General features: G+C 42.6%; 1 protein-coding gene across 7 annotated transcripts in view; it reads right to left on the bottom strand.

The window, feature by feature from the left end:
- herc2 (HECT and RLD domain containing E3 ubiquitin protein ligase 2) overlaps positions 1 to 19,000 on the bottom strand; it is a 48,678-nt gene that overhangs the window by 26,090 nt on the left and 3,588 nt on the right. For 2 of the 7 annotated variants that reach the window (XM_071512537.1, XM_071512545.1), the window contains exons 3-34: positions 18,699 to 18,792; positions 18,334 to 18,465; positions 15,487 to 15,709; positions 14,368 to 14,468; positions 12,668 to 12,809; positions 12,460 to 12,564; positions 12,164 to 12,335; positions 11,597 to 11,770; positions 11,106 to 11,123; positions 10,359 to 10,547; positions 10,064 to 10,215; positions 9,229 to 9,386; positions 8,961 to 9,074; positions 8,570 to 8,821; positions 8,295 to 8,488; positions 8,011 to 8,211; positions 7,405 to 7,633; positions 7,124 to 7,248; positions 5,698 to 5,876; positions 5,384 to 5,568; positions 5,093 to 5,248; positions 4,776 to 4,961; positions 4,455 to 4,631; positions 3,804 to 3,907; positions 3,560 to 3,710; positions 3,216 to 3,430; positions 2,646 to 2,778; positions 2,177 to 2,328; positions 1,785 to 1,980; positions 1,535 to 1,668; positions 491 to 667; positions 115 to 251 (exon numbers count right to left, since the gene is read on the bottom strand). In XM_071512537.1, coding sequence (XP_071368638.1) covers positions 115 to 251; positions 491 to 667; positions 1,535 to 1,668; positions 1,785 to 1,980; positions 2,177 to 2,328; positions 2,646 to 2,778; positions 3,216 to 3,430; positions 3,560 to 3,710; positions 3,804 to 3,907; positions 4,455 to 4,631; positions 4,776 to 4,961; positions 5,093 to 5,248; positions 5,384 to 5,568; positions 5,698 to 5,876; positions 7,124 to 7,248; positions 7,405 to 7,633; positions 8,011 to 8,211; positions 8,295 to 8,488; positions 8,570 to 8,821; positions 8,961 to 9,074; positions 9,229 to 9,386; positions 10,064 to 10,215; positions 10,359 to 10,547; positions 11,106 to 11,123; positions 11,597 to 11,770; positions 12,164 to 12,335; positions 12,460 to 12,564; positions 12,668 to 12,809; positions 14,368 to 14,468; positions 15,487 to 15,709; positions 18,334 to 18,465; positions 18,699 to 18,792 — 5,057 coding nt within the window. The remainder of the gene's footprint in view (positions 1 to 114; positions 252 to 490; positions 668 to 1,534; positions 1,669 to 1,784; positions 1,981 to 2,176; positions 2,329 to 2,645; positions 2,779 to 3,215; positions 3,431 to 3,559; positions 3,711 to 3,803; positions 3,908 to 4,454; positions 4,632 to 4,775; positions 4,962 to 5,092; positions 5,249 to 5,383; positions 5,569 to 5,697; positions 5,877 to 7,123; positions 7,249 to 7,404; positions 7,634 to 8,010; positions 8,212 to 8,294; positions 8,489 to 8,569; positions 8,822 to 8,960; positions 9,075 to 9,228; positions 9,387 to 10,063; positions 10,216 to 10,358; positions 10,548 to 11,105; positions 11,124 to 11,596; positions 11,771 to 12,163; positions 12,336 to 12,459; positions 12,565 to 12,667; positions 12,810 to 14,367; positions 14,469 to 15,486; positions 15,710 to 18,333; positions 18,466 to 18,698; positions 18,793 to 19,000) is intronic. The other 5 variants (XM_071512576.1, XM_071512584.1, XM_071512568.1 and 2 more) reach the window with 4 other exon arrangements.

The raw sequence follows: 19,000 nt of genomic DNA, 5'->3' as shown, positions 1-19,000 counted from the left end.
ATAATCACAATTCAATAAGCTAAATTAGAAAAATACAATATCAATTCACTCTACAAGATTTAAGCTAATCCCTCCTTGTTATTTTTAACCATAAATAAAAACTTGTTGACATACCCAATGTTGGTCCCTTCCGGTATCACCCTCTGCCAGCCACAGAGCATCGCATATTGCACAGACGGCAGCAGGAAGCTTTTGGATGCCAGCTTCAGCATGGTGTCGATGCCTTCCAGCCTCACCTCAGCCCTCTCCAGCTGTGGTGGAGTAATGTTGACATCTGTCATGTTTCTTCACCTCATTACAAGTTGAGTGTAAACTCCATCATCGCTCCCCCAACAGTCACAAAAAATACTCCCTCCTTTGCCTCTACTTGTCACATTAACTCCCCTTCGAGATGTGGCTTCAATATCAAACTACAGATTAAAAAGTTGTATTTTCAAATTATTTGTTGTTTAAAGATTTGCAGCTTCATTATTTGTTGCTTTAGTTTCACCTGTTTCAGAAGACATTTCCTCATCTTCTCAACATCCAGTGGCTCTTCTTTCAGGGCAAACTCCACTATGGTGGCCATAAGGCTGGACTGGGAAAAGACACCCTGAACACTGTGTTTCAGCCACCTGTATTTCTGAACGCTGGTCACAGTGTTCAGAAGCGGATGCCACTTGTCCTGCTGTAAAATAATAAAACAACACTGGAATGTCAAACTGCACAAACACAGCTGTGTTGTTCTTGCTAAGATATTTTGACTGCAGTAAGGCAAGATCCAAACACAAACTGTGAAAGCTTTACTGTGAGGGCCTGAATGTGATGATATCCAGCATGTGACTTAATTCATACATATAACCAGCTGACAGGTGTCATGAACCTGTTCATTTGTAACATAGTTGAGAGACTCCAATCACAATTCACCACTGCAAAGTGATTGGAGTAACTGATTTGCTGTTTGCATGTCATTATAAATAGTAAGACAGAAGGCAAATGGGTTGTCAGATTCAACAACTAAATCATAAGACCCAGCAAAGAGAAGGAACGAAAGGTGAGTATGTTGTAAGATTAAGGGGTAGCGAGGAAAGAAGAATGGAATTTTTACTTCTACACGAAAAGTTGAGGTAACACCAAGTATTTAAAGTGTACAGTAATACTGTGTTAGTACTTTCACATAATGTACTTGCACGGGTGTAACTAGACAGTGCAAGTAAAAAGCGTACAAATGTTATGTACTAAAATAAGTACTTAATTTTTCCCACATTATCCTTTACTGTAATGGTTATACTGCGTCTCATCTCAGCGCTAAGGTGCTATAAATCTATGACGTGTTATGTCATTATTTTACAGCAGAAGATAAATTGGATCAAGTGTTTCAATGCTATTTTGTTTCCATGAGTTATCCTGCTATGACTATATCGTCATAATAAGTCAACAGTTAGTTTCTCAGAATGATAAAATGAACAACAATGGATTGCAATTAATAAGCTTCTTAAGAACTTCTTTACTTTTTCTTACAAATCATATTTTATCTTAAATCAAGCTGGAGTACCTTGGGTGACTTGCTAGTGGGTGATTTCCTGTCGGCAGGTGTTGGGCTGATGGGGACGTTAAGTTCCTCCTCATTGGTCCCTTCATTCTCTAGCTTTGGCTCTTCTACGTCAGCAGACTCTGACTTCTTAGGCACTAAAAAAGAAAAAAAATCCAACACATAAATGTCAATTCAGAACTAATTCATACATGAAGAAAATAAAGCTGTATCCCTATAGGTTATGCTAAATAACTAGCTTGGAGTAACCCACCTCTTTTTTTCCTGCGGTCCCTGATGAGTTTCTGGGTGATCCTCTTCCAGCGTGGCTGAGAGCTCAGCAGCTTCAGCTTGGACACTATAGACAGGTCGTTGCTTACAGCTGGACGCAGTTCATTGAAAAGGAAGCGCAGGCGCTCAATGACCGGGGCGCACACCTCCTTATAAGAGCGACCTTGTTCCTGATGGGTCTGATCCAAGTGGAGCAAAGCAAACACAAGTCACTAAAAGACCTGTTCCTCCTCGTACCACAAATTTCCAGTATAACAGTCTCTATTACGGTGAAACACCCTTACTGCAGTGAAAATTAACACAAACTCGGATGTTTAATTGCTATTATCTGTAGCTATTTGGGAGGTTCACACAAGTTTTGAGCATGAACCATACCTTGATTAAAGAACACTTTGCCTGGTACACCATGCGGCACACGTCAATCACAGATTTAGGGAGGGACCTCTGCTTCCCTTGGTCCACACCCAAGGCACATTGATTAACAAGTGAGAGAGCAATGTGACCTACGACAAGAACAGAAGATGCTGCTAATGCAGAAAAAAAAACACAGAGATGAATTCCATTTTATAACCTGAACACCTAAGAAATTGCTACACAAGTGCAAACCATTACAGATGTAATGGCAATCAATTACCTTTAATTGCTACTTAAGTTTTTCATAAAGGGAGACATTCAGATGCACAGTACAGAGCCGGAAATTGTGTATGTGCACAACCAGGACAAATTTCATTCCATTTTAACACAACTAACAATAATTAAAACACATTTCAAAGCAAAAGCAAGTCAAAATTAGCTCCTAATGCCTCTTCAAACAGTTAGTGTATGAGGCCAGTTGCTAGGTTACCGAGGTCTTGATGCTTGAGCAGGCAGCAGAGCAGCAGGCGGCCAACTTCCTCCACAGGGTGTTCCGGGGGGAAGGTGATGGGTGTAATAAGATGGTACTGCTTACAGCAACGCTCTATTTGGCATAGGAAGTCCTATAATGTCACAAACAAAAAATGAAAACATAACTCAATACAATACAATAAAATAGCTGTCTTCAGTGTCTGAAATTAACTTTTTGGCTCATCTGCCAAGGGCTGGTAAACTAAAAAGATTACTTGCCAAGAATCATTTTTACCAGCCACAATAATTAATACACATTATTCATGGAAATATTCATTGCTATTTCATGTATAGAATCAAGTACTGGATGTTAATTTCAAACTTGCTCACTTGTTTATACAATGGATCAAGTTTGTAATTCATCATGAAGTGCAGCAGAATTCAAATTACAAAACAGCAAATGTTATCATCTCAAAAAAAGTGTAGCCGGTGACCCTAATTGATCTATCCGCCAAAAACAAATTTTACTGGCATTCGGCACTTGGCGGGTTGTAATTTTACACCTTGCCTGTGTGTCTTATGCTTGTACCTTCACAGTGTGGTCCTGAGTGTTGTTGTCAGCGATGGCCTGCAGGAAAGGCTGTGCGTGGTCGCTGAGGGTTATTCTGCGGGAGTACAGCTTGGCTTTATCTGGAGTTGTTGTTCCTGGGGAGCTGCAGTGGTCTTCATCCTTCTCTTCATTGTAGTTGTAGTGGATTTGACTGGTCTGCAGGCCCCCAGAGAAAATGGAGGACTGGAGCCATTCTGTGTGAGAAGATCAAATATCACAGTTAAACCTAAAACCAATGAACATGCAGAGACATTGGGACAGACCAACAATCAAGTTTTCAGGCCAGGTTGCTTTCAACTTATTGATAAATCTCATGAACTCACTGGCACATTCTATCTCCATGGGCGACAGGGGCGTGCTCATGGCCAGGTAGGAAGCGTGCAGACCCAGCAGCAGCCCCAGGTTCCTCTCTGTGTCAATAAGCGGGGAGGACAGACTGCTGAGGTCTGGAGTGGTGACCGTCTCCTGGTTAGGCTGGAGACGATAAGACAACGCAATCAGAACAACTATAAATGATGGTGAAGAGAGGCATAACATTTAGAAAAAGTATATCGGGACAGCCTGTACCTCCATATACTGGCCAACACAGAAGGCCTGCATGGACTCCCTCGTGTCCTCAAACTGCAAAGCAGCTTCCAAAGCAACAACAGGATCCTCTCCTGCAAACTGGGCTGTAAAAGGAGATGCTTTGTTAGACCAGTAAGGATGGGAGAAAATCAAAATCACCATGTTACAGACAAGTGTCGACCATTTTCTGCTTTTCAAAGCTAATTATGAATGACCAAAATTATGCTGTATCAAATGATGTTCTAGAAAATGAAAAGAAATTGAAAAAAGCCTGAAAAGGTCAGATTCTGTCTAATTGACTTACGTGTCACATTTTATTCCCAAGGGTACTTGATGTACATTTTATTGTCCTAAGCAATATTAATTCAGCTGTTTACTGGAGTTAAGAAAAAAGAATAGCCAACATGTCCTAGCACTGAATTTTTATGTCATAAAACAATAATTGCAATGGTAATATATCATGGCCTACTCATGGTGATCAGCTTGTATCAGGAGATCTATGCTAAGCCTAACCCTGAAACCAAATATGCATACAAACAGATCAAAAGTTAACACTGTTTCAAACATAATGGAACATGATGGATACAAAATGAGAAATCCATCAAAGCTCTGGTGGACTTTATAAAACAAAAAATAGGTTTTCACTCATACCCAGAATGCTGTTTCCTGTTAGCGACTGGGACTGTGCCTGGAAGTCTTTGATGTCGTAGACCTTTCCATCAATGACCGTCCAGAAACCACCATCTTTGTTGTGATTCTCCAGGTCGGCCTTGCGGATAAGGGACACCTCCTCATTGTTCTTGGAACTTTGCCCTGTGAAGAACGACCCTGCCACAGCGGGGTAAACGTTGTTACAAACCGACAATGTAGTGAACAGTCTCTATTCTTTACCCTCAATCTTAGGATCCTTATCTCCATTCTATCATAATAATCCACTCTCCATGACCTTATAAGACACAACTGGTGCTATACCCATAATGCCCGGCCAGGCCAGGTCCTCGTTGTCATCCCTCTCATGCCCTGGGGCCAGGTGGTTGAATCGGTCCAGGTGCTCCAGGAGTCCAGCCAGGAGAGGGATAGAGCCCGTCTCCTGCATCAGACCTGCGTCAATGGTGAGGAGGAGGACGATGGACACCACCAACTCAGGCAGCAGCACTCCTACCCAACAAGAGACAACAGGTCATCCATGACTGGCTCACATACTCATTATAAGGATACAATTCATGTTGCAGTGCTGTAACAACACATATAACACATATAAGCTCAGCATGTGTAAGAGACGAAATTACCAGTTAGATCTCCTTCAATAACACGAGAGACTTCAGCAAAGTGGCGGCGACCAGTAAAGGCAATACTTGTAGCCACAGGAAGGATGTCCCCAATGTGAGTACACAGCAGGGCAATGTACTTTTTCAACAGGGACCCCACACCCAGGAGCTCAGGGTCTGCAGCAAGGACAGAAAGATGGAATGCATTGAACAACACATCAACGTTGCTCATCCAGAACCACTTGTGATAAGTTGCTAATCTTATCTACATGACTAGAGAAAAGTTTTTTTGGGTTGAAAAGCATGACTTACTGTATCCATTGACATTCTCCGTGCCATTGACACCCAGGTAGAGCTTGCTAACCAGCAGCCTCTGGAAACGCAGCAGCAGGTCTAGAGAGGCAGAGCGCTCCTTGCTGACCTGCTCTGCATCTAAACAGTTGGAGATACGCCGAGCGACATCCTTCAGCCTCGCAATGGTCTGGGAGGCGATGTTTCTGTGGAAATCAGCTCTGTCAATCTACTGTAAGGTGCTCATTCACAGTGCTGACTTTGTACCCTGGACACATAGGGATTATTTTGTATGGTGGCATAAATTTAGCATGATTCAGGCAAAGTGCAGGTACCTCAACAGTTGCTGTACAAGCTGCACCAGTGGCAGGCTCTGTTTCCCAGCTGACTCGTAGATCCCTGTGTTGATAAGGTCTTTGTCCAACATGGTGCGACAGCGGTGCATGGTGGAAGCATTGGCCTCCTGCTCGTCTATCTCCTTCTCCTTCTGAGCCTCCTTCTTGGCTTCAATATCCTGACGTGAAGGAACATTTGAATGTGTGAAACTCTTATTCAGTGAGAGCACAGAAGTTCAAGGGTGTTGATGCAGGAGACTTAAACCATTAATTGTGTATAGGCTAAAGGAGTTCCTACACGGTGAAGCAGCGCTTTGTTATCATGCAACACAGACCTGGAATAACCTCCCAGATGATATTGGGACTACAGATGTGAATTAGCTTGCAGCTATAATCTGGTATGGTGCATCAAATGGTGACATTTATGTTTGAACTGTACATTGTCCCTTTTAAATAAATAAATAAATAAAATAAAATATTAGACAAGCCCCGACTCTGACCACTTTTAAGTCAAAGCTAAAAACGTTCTTATTTTACACTGCCTACTCTACCCTGTAATGGCTAAAAACTTATCTTTTCAGCTTAGCTTTTAAATAACCTTAATTTTAACTGTTTCTGTTCAGGATCCCAACAGACCTGACACGGGCAAGTACGAATTTTCATTCGTCTTGTCCAGGTAATGCTTACTTGCGCATGAGTGAACGCTATATGTGGGGGGGACAGAGCTTTACCCTGTATGATTCTCATCCATCTGTGGATGGTGAGGTTTTTGACCAAGAGGAGAATCTATGATTCTTGTCTGCCTTAGGCAGTGAGATCTGACATAAATATCAGATCAAGAGTAGAATCAGGAAGGACAGGGGAAAAGAAAATTACAGAAAAACATATGGGTTCACTCACAATGTGCATCTAAAAGTGGAAGTATTTGTTGTGTTCTTTTATCTTTCTATTTCATTTGATTTGAACTGTACTAGTTTACTTTTTAAGTCTTTTATCTTTTGTATCTCTTGTCTGTACTTTTGCACTTTTTAATTGTAAATCTTTTACCTTTACTGTATTTTTATCACTCTGTAAAGCACTTTGAATTGCCCCAGTGTATGAAATGTGCTATACAAATAAAGCTGCCTTGCCTTGCCTTGCCTTGCCTTACAGTAGCTCTTTAAATTGTCAATAAGAAAGCAAATTTCAACCCGTCGCTCCCTTGCCTGAACCTGATTTGGTGACATCTACTTGACTTGGAGAAAAGGTTAGCATGAAAAGCTTGGCAGTGGGGGTTTCAGCAATTTTAATTAAAGCATCATGTCAATCCAACGGACAAATCTTTTTCTACAGCTTATTATCCGAGTAGAGAATGTATTCTTCCCATGAATTAATTATGTGTGGGAAAGGTGAACAGAGCCATGATTCATACATTAAATGCACTGACCTGGATCTCAGCAGTGATGGCTGCATTCAACGCTGATTCCAACCCCCCATCAGCCATTAGACTGCTGACCAACAGGTCGATCATGAAGCGACGTCCAGGACTGATGCTCATCTCATTTCCAGATGCTGAGAAACAAAGAAAAAAAGAATTCAACACCTAGTTCTCCAGTCGCAATCATATCCTCATCTTATTTCACATCAAAATATTAGCAGTATTAGTGTACTACTACGTGTTCATTATTGTGCTTAATAATGTTAATAGATGTTCTGTTTTCCTCTCACCTGCATTAGGTAGGAGTGAGGATAATGCCCTGGCCCTTTCCTCAGCAGTGGGCAGCAGCACTGACCAGCCACTCTGGAGGACAGCCTGGGCAGCTGCCTGTACACTATTGAGCACCCCAGCATTGCTAGCTAGCATTACCACCGTCTGCTTCAAGTTGTTGAGTAGCACACTGCCAAGCCCCAGTCCCAGCTCCTCCGGATCCACCTGGTTACTGATGGCTGCGTGGAGCTGAAGGCAAGACACACAGGAAAACATTAAGAGAAATACTGTATGTTCTAATTAGGGTCAGCCATCCAATTAGCCCATTGTTATTGAGACCAGTATCAAGTTAGAAATTATCTCCTTATCTTTTCTGTCTATCTCCACTGTCAACTATCAAAAATAAAAAGGAAAAAAATCCCCAAAATATAATCTTAAAACAAAAAAAGAAATTATTGGCCAAAATGTTGTACATGGTGAACTGCGTGTAAGCCTAAGTGTAAATACAGAGTATGTGTGGAGGGATGTGATCTTGGGATGCCAGAACATTGTTGGGCCTAATTCAATGAAAGATCTATGATGAAACATCTGAAAACAACTTCAGCAGCTGACAGATTGCTGCCTACCTGGAGCCTGAGCAGGTTGAGTGTGGCCACTACCATGCACTCCTTCTCCTGTGGGGGGGGCCAGTCGGAGCTGCCGTCCATGCCCTCGCTGACCTGTCGCAGGAGCAGGTCCAGCTGCTCAAAGGTCATGGGACACACGTCCACCACAAAGGGCACACGCTGCCCAACAGACCACTCGGAGCACGAGGACCAGGCGAAGCTCTGCAAACACACATCCAACATTATATCTTTTGGGTCTACCATAACTAGCCCATTAGATCAGCGACGACAGATAAGTACATTACCTGTCCTGGGCCACAGGAGATGCCCACTATGTGTTTGGAGTTGAGCCCTGGGAGTGCCTTAGGTTGCTTCTTATTGGAGAACAGTGTATCAAAGTGCTGTAGTTTATCATTGCTGCCCCAACTGTGCACCTCTCCGTCATCAGTGAGGGCCAGGCAGTGTGTGGAACCCACGGCGACGTCCACAACTTTCTTTCCTGATCGCCAAGGGTAAGAGACAAAGGTCAGTGCTTCAGTATTCCTACTGCTTCTGAAGAAATTTCATATAGTTAACTCACCTTGTAGACTGTCAAGCAACTTGGGATAGCGGACATGCTCATCAGTGCCGTGACCTAGGCGTTGGTTGTCTCCCTTCCCCCAGGTGTACACCTGGCCGTCCTTGGTGAGGGCCACTGAGAACTGACTGCCGCAACACACCTTCACTATGTCCAGGTCCTGCAGTTTCTCCACCAGTTTGGGCGTCTTGCAGCCATCGCTGCCTCCTCTGCCCAGTTTACCATAGTCTCCATCCCCCCAGGACCACACCTGACCTGTAGAAATAGAGAAAGAAGGTGGTTCAAGTGAATAAAATGCTAACACTACAGTCGGGGGGGTGATGGCAAGGATTTCTATGGTCAAAATTCAAGCTAACAGTGTTTCTAATCTGTGATTTCCATTTCTCGCTCTTACCATTCTCTGTCACAGCAAGCGTTTGTGCATCACCACTCCCACACGCCACATCCAGCACCTTTAGTCCTTTCAGCGCCGTCACCAGCATGGGTGAGGTCTGGTCCTCGCTAGAGCCTAGAAAACCATTCAGGAGAAAACTCTTTTTCAGTAATGAAACATAGAACCACTGATGAAGAAGTAAAGAAGGAGAAAAAGATGTTATTATTGTGCACACAGGAGACTGGAAGGCTGAGACAATGTCCAGCTGTTGAGTGTAGACTGAGCTCACCGTGGCCTAGGCGACCATAGTTGCCTCTGCCCCAGGTATAGAGCTCGCCATCAGCCGTGATGGCGGCGCTGTAAGTGCTCCCACAAGCAATGTGCACCACATGCTTCCCTGTCTGTTTCCCATTGAAGGCTGCAATCATGGCAGGCTCCTCTAGATACCTGAAATAAAGTAGACATGGACATGAGCCTCCAGCGCCATCATTAGCAGGAGTACCTCACATGACTTGACGTGGCAATATACTTGTGCAATGGTTGAAGCTAGAGGTGAATACCTACTCAGGGGTACCAGGTTTATGGCAGTATGATAAGGAATACTGGAATGCTTCCTACAGATTCAGGAATTTGGGATCATTTGTCCGTGTAACAAGGGAAGGATTTCGGGAGCCATGGAGAAGAATTACCATTTACAGTTAAAACATTTTTTCAGTATTTGCTCAAGAAACTACCTTTGTTGAAAATAACTTTTTCCAAAAATGTTTTAGGGTTTTTAGGGCAGTTCAGTGGCCGTTGAGGATGCCATCTTTGGTTTTCAGAGATTGTATTGCATGCCCCAAATGGCCAAAATCTATTAAAGCGATAATGTTACCTCTGTAAACGCCACAATTGCAAGTCTTTCCAATGTGGCAGTATCAGGATTTCCATGTAGGCTCAATCATTTTAACACTATTATGTTTATCAAAGGGGTAACAAACTAGGTTGAAGTACCAAAATGGAGTGATCCTTAAGAAAGTTAAATATCAACTTAAAAAAACATCTACATTTCAAGTCTTATTTTGACTTTTACTGAAAAAAATACAACTCTTGACTTGAGACTTGGGTTTTCTCTAGTTACTCACGTGGTGTCCCCATGTCCAAGGCGGCCACCATCGCCGCAGCCCCAGGAGAACACCTCCCCATTGGACGACAGGGCCAAGTAGTGCTGCCCATCTGGATGAGCTGCCAGCTTCACAATCTTTCTAGAGCTCAGAGCATGGACTAGCATAGGAGCCTGCAACAAAATAATTCAGTCGATCAGCAGCAGACATGCGAATAAAAGGAGAGATTTGAGCTACTTCTGTTTCTTCAGAATAAAGCTGGTTTCCATACTTGAGATTAATAAATAAATAGAAAAACCCCCATAAGAGAACTGACCAGAGTGGTGCTCTTGTAGTTCTGGGTGTAAACGGCACCACTGCTGGACAGGATGAGGAAACCCTTCTCTGAGCAGACGATTTGTGTGACTCCCAGGCTGGACAGGGCCTTACACTGGATGGGTCCGTTGACATTGGCATAAAGCTTCCAGCCCAGCAGGCCCCAGGCAATCACCTCCTGCAGGGTTCCCTGGAACAGAGAGAGAGAGATAGAGAGGGGGAGAGACTTAGTGATGTATTGATTATCTGTCATTTCGGCTGTATGATAGGTTCTAATTTGGAGAAACCACATAACCATATCAAAGACACTGCCATGTAAAATTCAAGACAAACTCATACATTTCCCATTTGAGTCATTGCTATTCAAGTTTTTTCCAAGGGAAGCATCATATTTCTGTAGCAAAATGTCCCTTTGGGAATAATTATTTATACTGTTAGGTACGTGAGGCATGATATACAGTAAATGTATCAAAAGGTACCTTTTTGAAGCATATTGTTTCATTCAAAAAGATTTAGTTTAGTCAAATTGTTGTGGGAATACCACTGTTCAAAATTTTGTGGTTCACATTAAGCAGCGTTTTTATTTACTTTACAATCCAGCATAGCCAGTCTCCCTCCAGAGGAGTGGAATTCATATTTAGAGAAAAAGTCCAATTAAGTATTTATGCAGGAAAGAATTCTCTGAAAACAAAGATGACAGCACCCACAACCTTCTGCTACAACATGTATAAAGGATTGTCTCATTTACCTGCACATGGCCATGGTCCTCCAAAAAAAACAAAACACAAAGACAGAAAGGTAATTAGTACAGTAAGGCTCCCACTTACAACTCCTATTTCTGATGGGTGTTGCACAAAAAGAACCTCTATACGCAAATCAAATTCTGATACCCAGTTCCACCTGTTCCAAACAAATGTTAAACATGCCCATGCCCTAACCCTAACCCTTGTGAATTTGCCCGAAAGAAAGAAAAAAAAAAAAGAAACCTATCTGGAAGATACTCTCAAAGGGAGGGAGGAAGAATGAAGTTCGAGGATGACCATGCTTATCATAATCATGCTGTTTGTCATGCCATACAGTACCAGTAAAGCAACATGAAGGGTGATGTTTAGGATGTATACAGCACAAAGTTGATAAAACAGGCACATAATTCAAGCAAGACTTTGAGGAAAGGAGTGGCATCAGTGGCCAAAAATCACTAAAGCTCAAGCATCGAGAGGCAGTGAAAAGAGTTGACACCTTGTGTGAGGTGGGGGAGCTGCAGTGTGGAGGGCTGCAAGGAGAAGCCAAGCGGTCCAGGTGAGCCATGATCACCACAGCGGTCTGCCGCAGGTCAATGGCCAGGTCATTATCCTGTGGCAAGGTCAGGTAGCGCAGGAAACTCTCATTTGGACTCAAAGGGGATGCGAGAATCTGAGAATCAGAGCAAACAACCACAATGTACTTACTATGTAATACTTTATTCTCACCTGGGAATAAGAGAGCTGAGGTATTCCAAGACAGGGGTTCTCAAATGATGAAAGTTTTGTCTGAGGGACCCCCATCTGAGAAGATTCTTGTTGTTAAATATGATAGGTACAGTATTGGATAACTGTTAATATTATAGGTGAGGAGACAACAGTTGGGAGAGTGAAACTGTTTCTCAATCCAATAACATTCTCGCATTGTCCCATCTTCAAATGACAAATATTTAAATTATACTATTCCTTATTTTTATAGGGTGACCCCCTGGAACTTCCTCAGTGACCACTGGGAACCACTGCTGTGAGATATACAGAGGCGTGTTTTTGTAGGGGAAATTTTCACCTCAGTTTCTTCTTCGGGAATGGGCTCCTCCTTGCTACTGTGTATGTTGTGGAAGCGCTGTAGGAGGGGCAGCAGAGGAGCACTGGTTCCCTGGGTGGACCGCTCATTGTCCATCTCTCTGGTGCCACTATCCCACAGGCGCAGCAGCAGCAGAACAGCGGACAAAAGTTGACTGGAAAGGACACGAGGAAGAAGAAGCAGAGTAAACAGTGAGGAAACAATATCATTTCAATTGCTGAAGGATATCAGCATGAGCACAGAAGCACGTATATGGTTAGGAATTAAATGGACTATACCTGAGAGTGCCCCGCTGTACTGCCAACTCCAGCAGAATGGCCAAGGCTAGGTGCTGGTCCTGCAGAGGAATGTTGCCTTTGGCACTAGCACTTCCATGTACATCACTGGTCCCAGAGGAGACAAAAAAAAATGGGAATCACACATGCTGCTTCGGTATTATTATAAGGTTGTACCACTACCACAGCGACCAACCAGTTACCGACTGACCTGAGGAACTTGGTAGCCCTCTCAACAACCTCCAGCCACACTGATGATACGGTTCCCTCGTCAAACAGGGTGGCCTCTGGTAAAGCCCTCAGGGCGTCCAGAGACTCCTGGAGAAGCTCACTGCAAAGATCTGCATCATCACCTGTACCAAAGCACCGATATGTTTAACAAATGGATTGCAGAAGTGTTAGATCATAGTATATAGAGGATTTTCGAATACAGAATATATAGCTTGCCAAACCTGGCAATAGTACAACATGAGACCTCAAAACATTCAGGAATACATTGGAAAATGCTATAAAGCCTTTAAAAATAGCCAGAGCATTTATTTGTTTCAACGATCAAAATCACCAGGCCTTTGAGAGATGCCATTATTGGTGACAGGCTTTAGTTTTATTTGCACATCAGCACAAATATACCATATAATAAACTAGAATAAGAATCTATAATGCTTAATGAATTGGTGACCAGTTGAACTGAATGAGCATGAGCATAGCAGGTCCAACAACATCAGCAAGTTCTGCAAGATCTAGGAATGCTCAGATGGTGTTAGAAATGTGTTCATTCAGCAGGTGACGGGTGAAAAAACACTAAAGAAATCACAGTGAGAGAATTTATGTTACCCCTCTGTTGTTATTACACTACATTCAAGGAATGCAGCTAGACTGAGGGTGAGGGCCAGAGGCTCAACTGTGTGTGTGCTGCTCATGTTACAGGAAGGTTACAGAGGAGAGCCAGGCACTTTGTTCCCACCCAGTCCCTGTGGACAGGCTGCACTCGCATCAGCATACATAACAGCATAGCATCTCTACTTGCTAAGCTAACAAGGAAGGGCTTTAAAACTAATATAGACACTACAGAACCTGCAGATGTGTATATATTTTTATGTAAAAAACATACCGTATATACCACAAATGACACACTATTAGGTTCTGCAAATGAAACATAAGTCACTCTAATAAAGGGCATCTGAGTGCTATTTAACTTCTCTGCATCTGGGTGAAATGTCAACTCCACAACTGTCTGGTTACAATGGGGAATATCCTATTTCAGTGGTGCTGGTGGTGGAGTCTGCTTCCCCCAGGCCGGAATGGTCATTCTTCAAGTTGGGTACACTCATCCCAAAGCAGTAGGGGGATTACCAAAAAAAAGCCCTGTAACACAGGAGGCTCTGACCTTGGCATCGTTAGGGAAGTTTTTCAAAAAGACTGGCGGGAACTGCTGACAGGCAGACAGGCTCAGTCCCTCTCCCTCAGCCTAGCGAGTTGGACCTCCCATCCAGCTGTAGCTGGAAGGTGATGGTCTAGAAACCTGAGAACAATGTGCTCTAATCGGAATGCGCTCTGAAGCACTGAATGCATTTATTTTCAAGTTCTGCCTGCACAGTCTATATAAAACTTTTGCAAATTGAATCTAGACTCTTTGGGTCCAAGAGACGAAGAGTCTGGTTAGGACCAGGCAACCTCTCCCAGGCCCCATCCTACAAAAAGTCACACGGTCCGTCATCCAGCTGACACCACAGGCCAATCCTAAAGACACAGCATTGTGCAATATGTTGTTTACCCTGAGCATCCCGTAACATGGTGCAACACACCGTTAGTCAGCTGTCAAGCAAAGCTCCATGACCATGTCAGCAGCAATCCATCCCCACTACTAGGGCACCAAGCTTCCTCACTGGCAATATTCTGGGATTTGCTTACCTGACCTCCAGGCTCGGCGCAGGAAAGCAAAGGCAAAAGAGAGAGCTGCCCTGGAGCCGACTCTGGCCAACCCTTCTACACCTTTACTGGCCGGACGAGGGCTAAAATAACAAAGGCAAACACACACGGATCAACTCAAACTGCAGAAGAACTGTTCACTGACATTAGAATACATCACCTAGCTGGAGAATATTGTCAACACTCAATGAGTAAACTGCCATAAGCCCCTTAGTGTATGAGGTTTTAATGTTTGTCAAGTGGTCTATATACGTTTTTCTTCTTATATTTTCATTATTAATAATTCTTCTTCATTTTATTCAATAAGAGCTGGGCTCTGTGTGTTTGTTGGTTCGTTTGTTCATTCATTTGAGCGCAACGCTCTTTGCGATGCTCAATGCTTAGGGGAATTTCAGTATGCACAGAGCCCTAATGCTTAATTTATCACAGAGGGTCGCAGAGAGGGCCAGGAGACGCACACTGTACAAAATGTAACTGCGCACCACGGGGCTGGAGACGCCACAGAAACATTGATTGCCTTGTCACAGCAGTGAGGTCAGATTTCTGGGGAAAAAAACACTACCTCACACTGCTTATGGCGCTATATAATATGTAGAAGGGACTGCACTTAAGAGCTTAAGAGCCCTGCATAAGGGAAATACAGTAGGAGTCATGAAAGCATGAGAAATTTTCTGTGTCGGGGTTATATATAAACTGGAGCTGGAGACGTTATTTTGAAAAAGTTCATCCGGCACTTTCCCCCCTCAAGACCTATTGAATTTACCACCGGAATCTGCCTTTGCGACGCTGGTGTGAACAAAAGCCATAAGATTCCCAGGTCAAGCACGCAAAAGGTTACGGTAGTCTTGCACAATACGCTTTCATGTAGAGTGAGCGAACCAATCTCGAGAGACTGGAGGTGGAGTATTGCATTCTACGACTTGCTCACAGCAAGCACATTTGTTTGGAGCGGGAGAGTTAAAAGTTTGAAAACTGGCTAAGTATCCACATTTTTGTTTTTCAAAAGTATAGAAATTATGGAAGCTCACTGGGGCTCACTGCAGATCACAGCTGCTATTCAATTCAGTTTCACCAGTCAACTTAAGTTTTCCATTACTGTACCTCTTATTGTCAACGGCGGGCAGTGGTGGGCTGGGGGGGGTCTTCCAGCGGACCTTGTACTTCTCCTCCATCATGCTGTGGCTGAGAGAGATGAGGTAGCGCTCCAGGATGACCAGGCGCTGGCGCAGGCGCTGGGCAGACAGGGTGCTCTTGGCCATCTGGCCCGAGAGCTTTTGCTGGTCGTCAACCAAGACCATCAGACAGTCCTTCAACTCATTTTCATCTACACATACATACATACATACACACACACACACACACACACACACACACACACACACACACACACACACACACACACATACAGGAAAGGGGCAATGAAAACACTGTCAGCCTACACATGGAAGGGTTTATTTGTCACCAATTATTACTTAAGGGTTCTCGCAGCAAAATTTCAGAATACCTTGATCATGAAAATTTCTTTTTAAGAATAAAGTACAAAATTATTTGTAAAAGCAATTTACTCATTTCTAATGTAATATTTCATGCACAATCGCATAATTACTATTACTATAATTACTATATACTATTAATATTGGTTATATACTATTTAATGTTATTTATCAGGAAAATTAAATTAGGTCCAGCCATTCTAAATGCAAAATACATAGCATTTGATTAATTTCCCCTTACTATAATTATGAGGACAAAATTGCAAACAAGGACAACATTTGCAACGAGTTGCGGATCAAAAATTCCTGGAGAGACTGACTGAGTCAACATCTTTAAAATATGACTACAAGAGGTAAAAAGATCCTCACAATTCTTTGTAGACTACAACATGAATCTGTATTCATATCGTCTTGACAGTCAGCATCAAAAACTTGTATTTGTAATTTTCTATCTGTACTGCAAATGAGCAAACCAACCAACCAACCAACATGCGGTATACACAGACCTTATCAGAAGCCTTTACCTTTACTTAAAACATACTATGAAGTTTTAATGACTCTGGCCTTAACATTTTGACTGACAACTCTTAACAAGCTTAACATGATGCATTGGGGGCTTGTTTTCAATGTAATGTAGAATGTTCTGTAAGTTTGTCTTTACCATAGAATTATCATAATAGCAATTTAAAAAAAAATACACAATGCTCTCAATAGTTTACAGTAAGTATGGCGATGAAATCTCTTTCTATAATCATTGTTTCTTCATTTTAAAAAATGAATCAATCAGTGGGTGTTTGGCTAGCACCATCATTAGAGCAATGCAACTGCCGGCCGATTAACTTATAAAGCTCTCACTCATATTTCCTTTTTCATCAGAGCCACCCTTCACAAACTCGTCTCTGACTTAGTTTCCAGAGTTCTAACTTAAAATGGATTTTATAAAATAATTCACACATTTCAGTAATGTGAAATCTGGGTGCATGAAAAGACTAAAATTATGAACTTCTGCATCCAAAATTGTTTCTGATCAACCAAGTTGGCCCATACAACATTTTCATAATTGTATAATCATAAATGTAACAACAGCACAGCTTTTCACCGTCACACTAACGATCAGCACTGCAGTGGTGTTGCAAGAAAGGGTTGTATTTCACATAAGCTTATTACTTCTAGCCTTAACACAATTATTTTGTCATGAAGAACTATTTTTCCACCACATTCCACATTTTTCCCCACTGTCCTTCATCACAGCCAGTCCATTGTTCTGATTTGATGCAAGAGAAAATGCTTTAGTATGTCCCTATACAGCAGTGCTGCAGGGAAGACAAGATAGGCCAAAATAGCAGATCTGAAATCCACTTAAGCTTTATATAAGCTAGACTGGCCTGAAGTTCTGTGAGCCATGCTCTACAGTCAGCTGCCCTTGGCTGTCAGGACAGATATGTATTCCAGACAAAGTCTCCTCCTATTTATTATACATTACCCAAGGCGAAATAAATAACTTGAGCACTGACAAAATCATGGGGTATATCATTTCCTCTTCATAAAAGATCTAGGATTAAAAGGAGAGGTAAGAAAAGCATCCACTGCTAGGAATCAGGGCATGGCTTTTGTCATGTATCCCTACAGCGCTCTGTTTAAAGGATCCTAATTAAAGAACAACAGGTCAGGACTAGGCTGTATGTGTTAGACAAACTGCTGAGACCAACATATTCTACATCATCTGAGCACTCAATGGAAAAGCAGGAAGTAGGCTATGATGTTTGAACTTTAAGCATCAATGACAGAGCACTCGTGCACGCAGCGATCCAATTACACTCACTGTACTGCTCTTGTACAGTCAGAGCAGCAAGAACACTCACAATACATAACTCATTACAGTTAGGTTGTGTGACTTCCTGGCTCAGTCAATGAAAATGTACCAGCAAAAGCAGCAACTGCTAACCAAGTAGCCCCCCCCCCCCCCCCCGACGCTTATCTCCTATCACCATAACACCGTCCCACCCAGTCCCGCCAGTAAACACAGCCTGGCTCAGAGAGACAACCCAGCGTTGGACCACATTATAGAGGCTACCTAGATTAGACTCCAGAGGGGTAAAAATAACCACTCAGGCCTGCAGACTGCAAGTAGTCATTTCAGTTCTTCCACACCTCACGTGCCAGCAAAACATGCAAACACCAGCAGGGACTGACAGACTTGGACTGGATAAACTGAGAGGTTGGCCAATGTGTGGAATGGTCAGTATCCCAATATCTAAGACACATTTCAATGTGTTGAAACCGTCTGCTGCCAACGCGGTACTGGTTTCTGTATTTGCAAACCGCAGGGGGTAAAATAACAAAAGCCACAGCGGGAGAACAGGGCAGCACAGTTGTAGATCAGATTATAATATTTTGTATAATCATTTTATAGCTATTCTGTATAATATCAACTTGGTTCATGTAGCCCTCTCACCTGGCTGCCGCCCCCAGTCCCAGGTCTCAATGATGGAGTGATGGACAGATGTTGATGTCTCCTCCTCCTCTTTCTTCTCTTTATCGTTGGACTCATCCTTCTTCTGAGTTCCAAAGCAATCAGTGCAGTCCTCTAGAGAATCAAAAGAAATTTTGATATTAACTTTTAAGACTTTTCTTATGTCTTTGTTTTAGTAATTCAGAGAGATTAAGGTGCCATCCCTGTTCCTGGCTCACAAGTATTCATCTTAAGACATCATGGAAGTTTTCATAAAATTGACCAGGTTATCATAAACAGGCAGCAATGTGTAAATCTGTCATGAACGTGGAGGAACAAATGAGTGCTGTAATCTCACAGTGCCATACCTGGGTGAGCTGATTCTTCTCCGTTGAAAGTTATCTCCTCATCCTTTACCATTTCATTCCACATCTCACTCAGTCCCTCTGGAGAGAACGCCCGCTGCCAAAAGACAAAAAAATAAATGCTTTTTTTTTCACTAAATAATTTTAAATAATCAAAAATCAGCATGGACAACATTTATAACTCCAGCTTAATCATTTAAATGTTCAATGAATTTTCACATCTTTATTTGCTTTGTGAGTTTAGTTAAGTACGTCATAAATAGGTTATTATCACATTATTCGAGCATTAAAATCACAGCCAAAAA

The sequence above is a fragment of the Centroberyx affinis genome, unplaced genomic scaffold, assembly GCF_046629955.1.
Source record: "Centroberyx affinis isolate AG114_WGS23_722 - 3 ecotype Tasmania unplaced genomic scaffold, CSIRO-AGI_Caff_v1 ptg000278l_1, whole genome shotgun sequence".
Taxonomy (NCBI): domain Eukaryota; kingdom Metazoa; phylum Chordata; class Actinopteri; order Beryciformes; family Berycidae; genus Centroberyx; species Centroberyx affinis.
The sequence above is the reverse complement of the archived record's forward strand: the minus strand, read 5'-3'. Positions and strand labels throughout refer to the sequence as shown.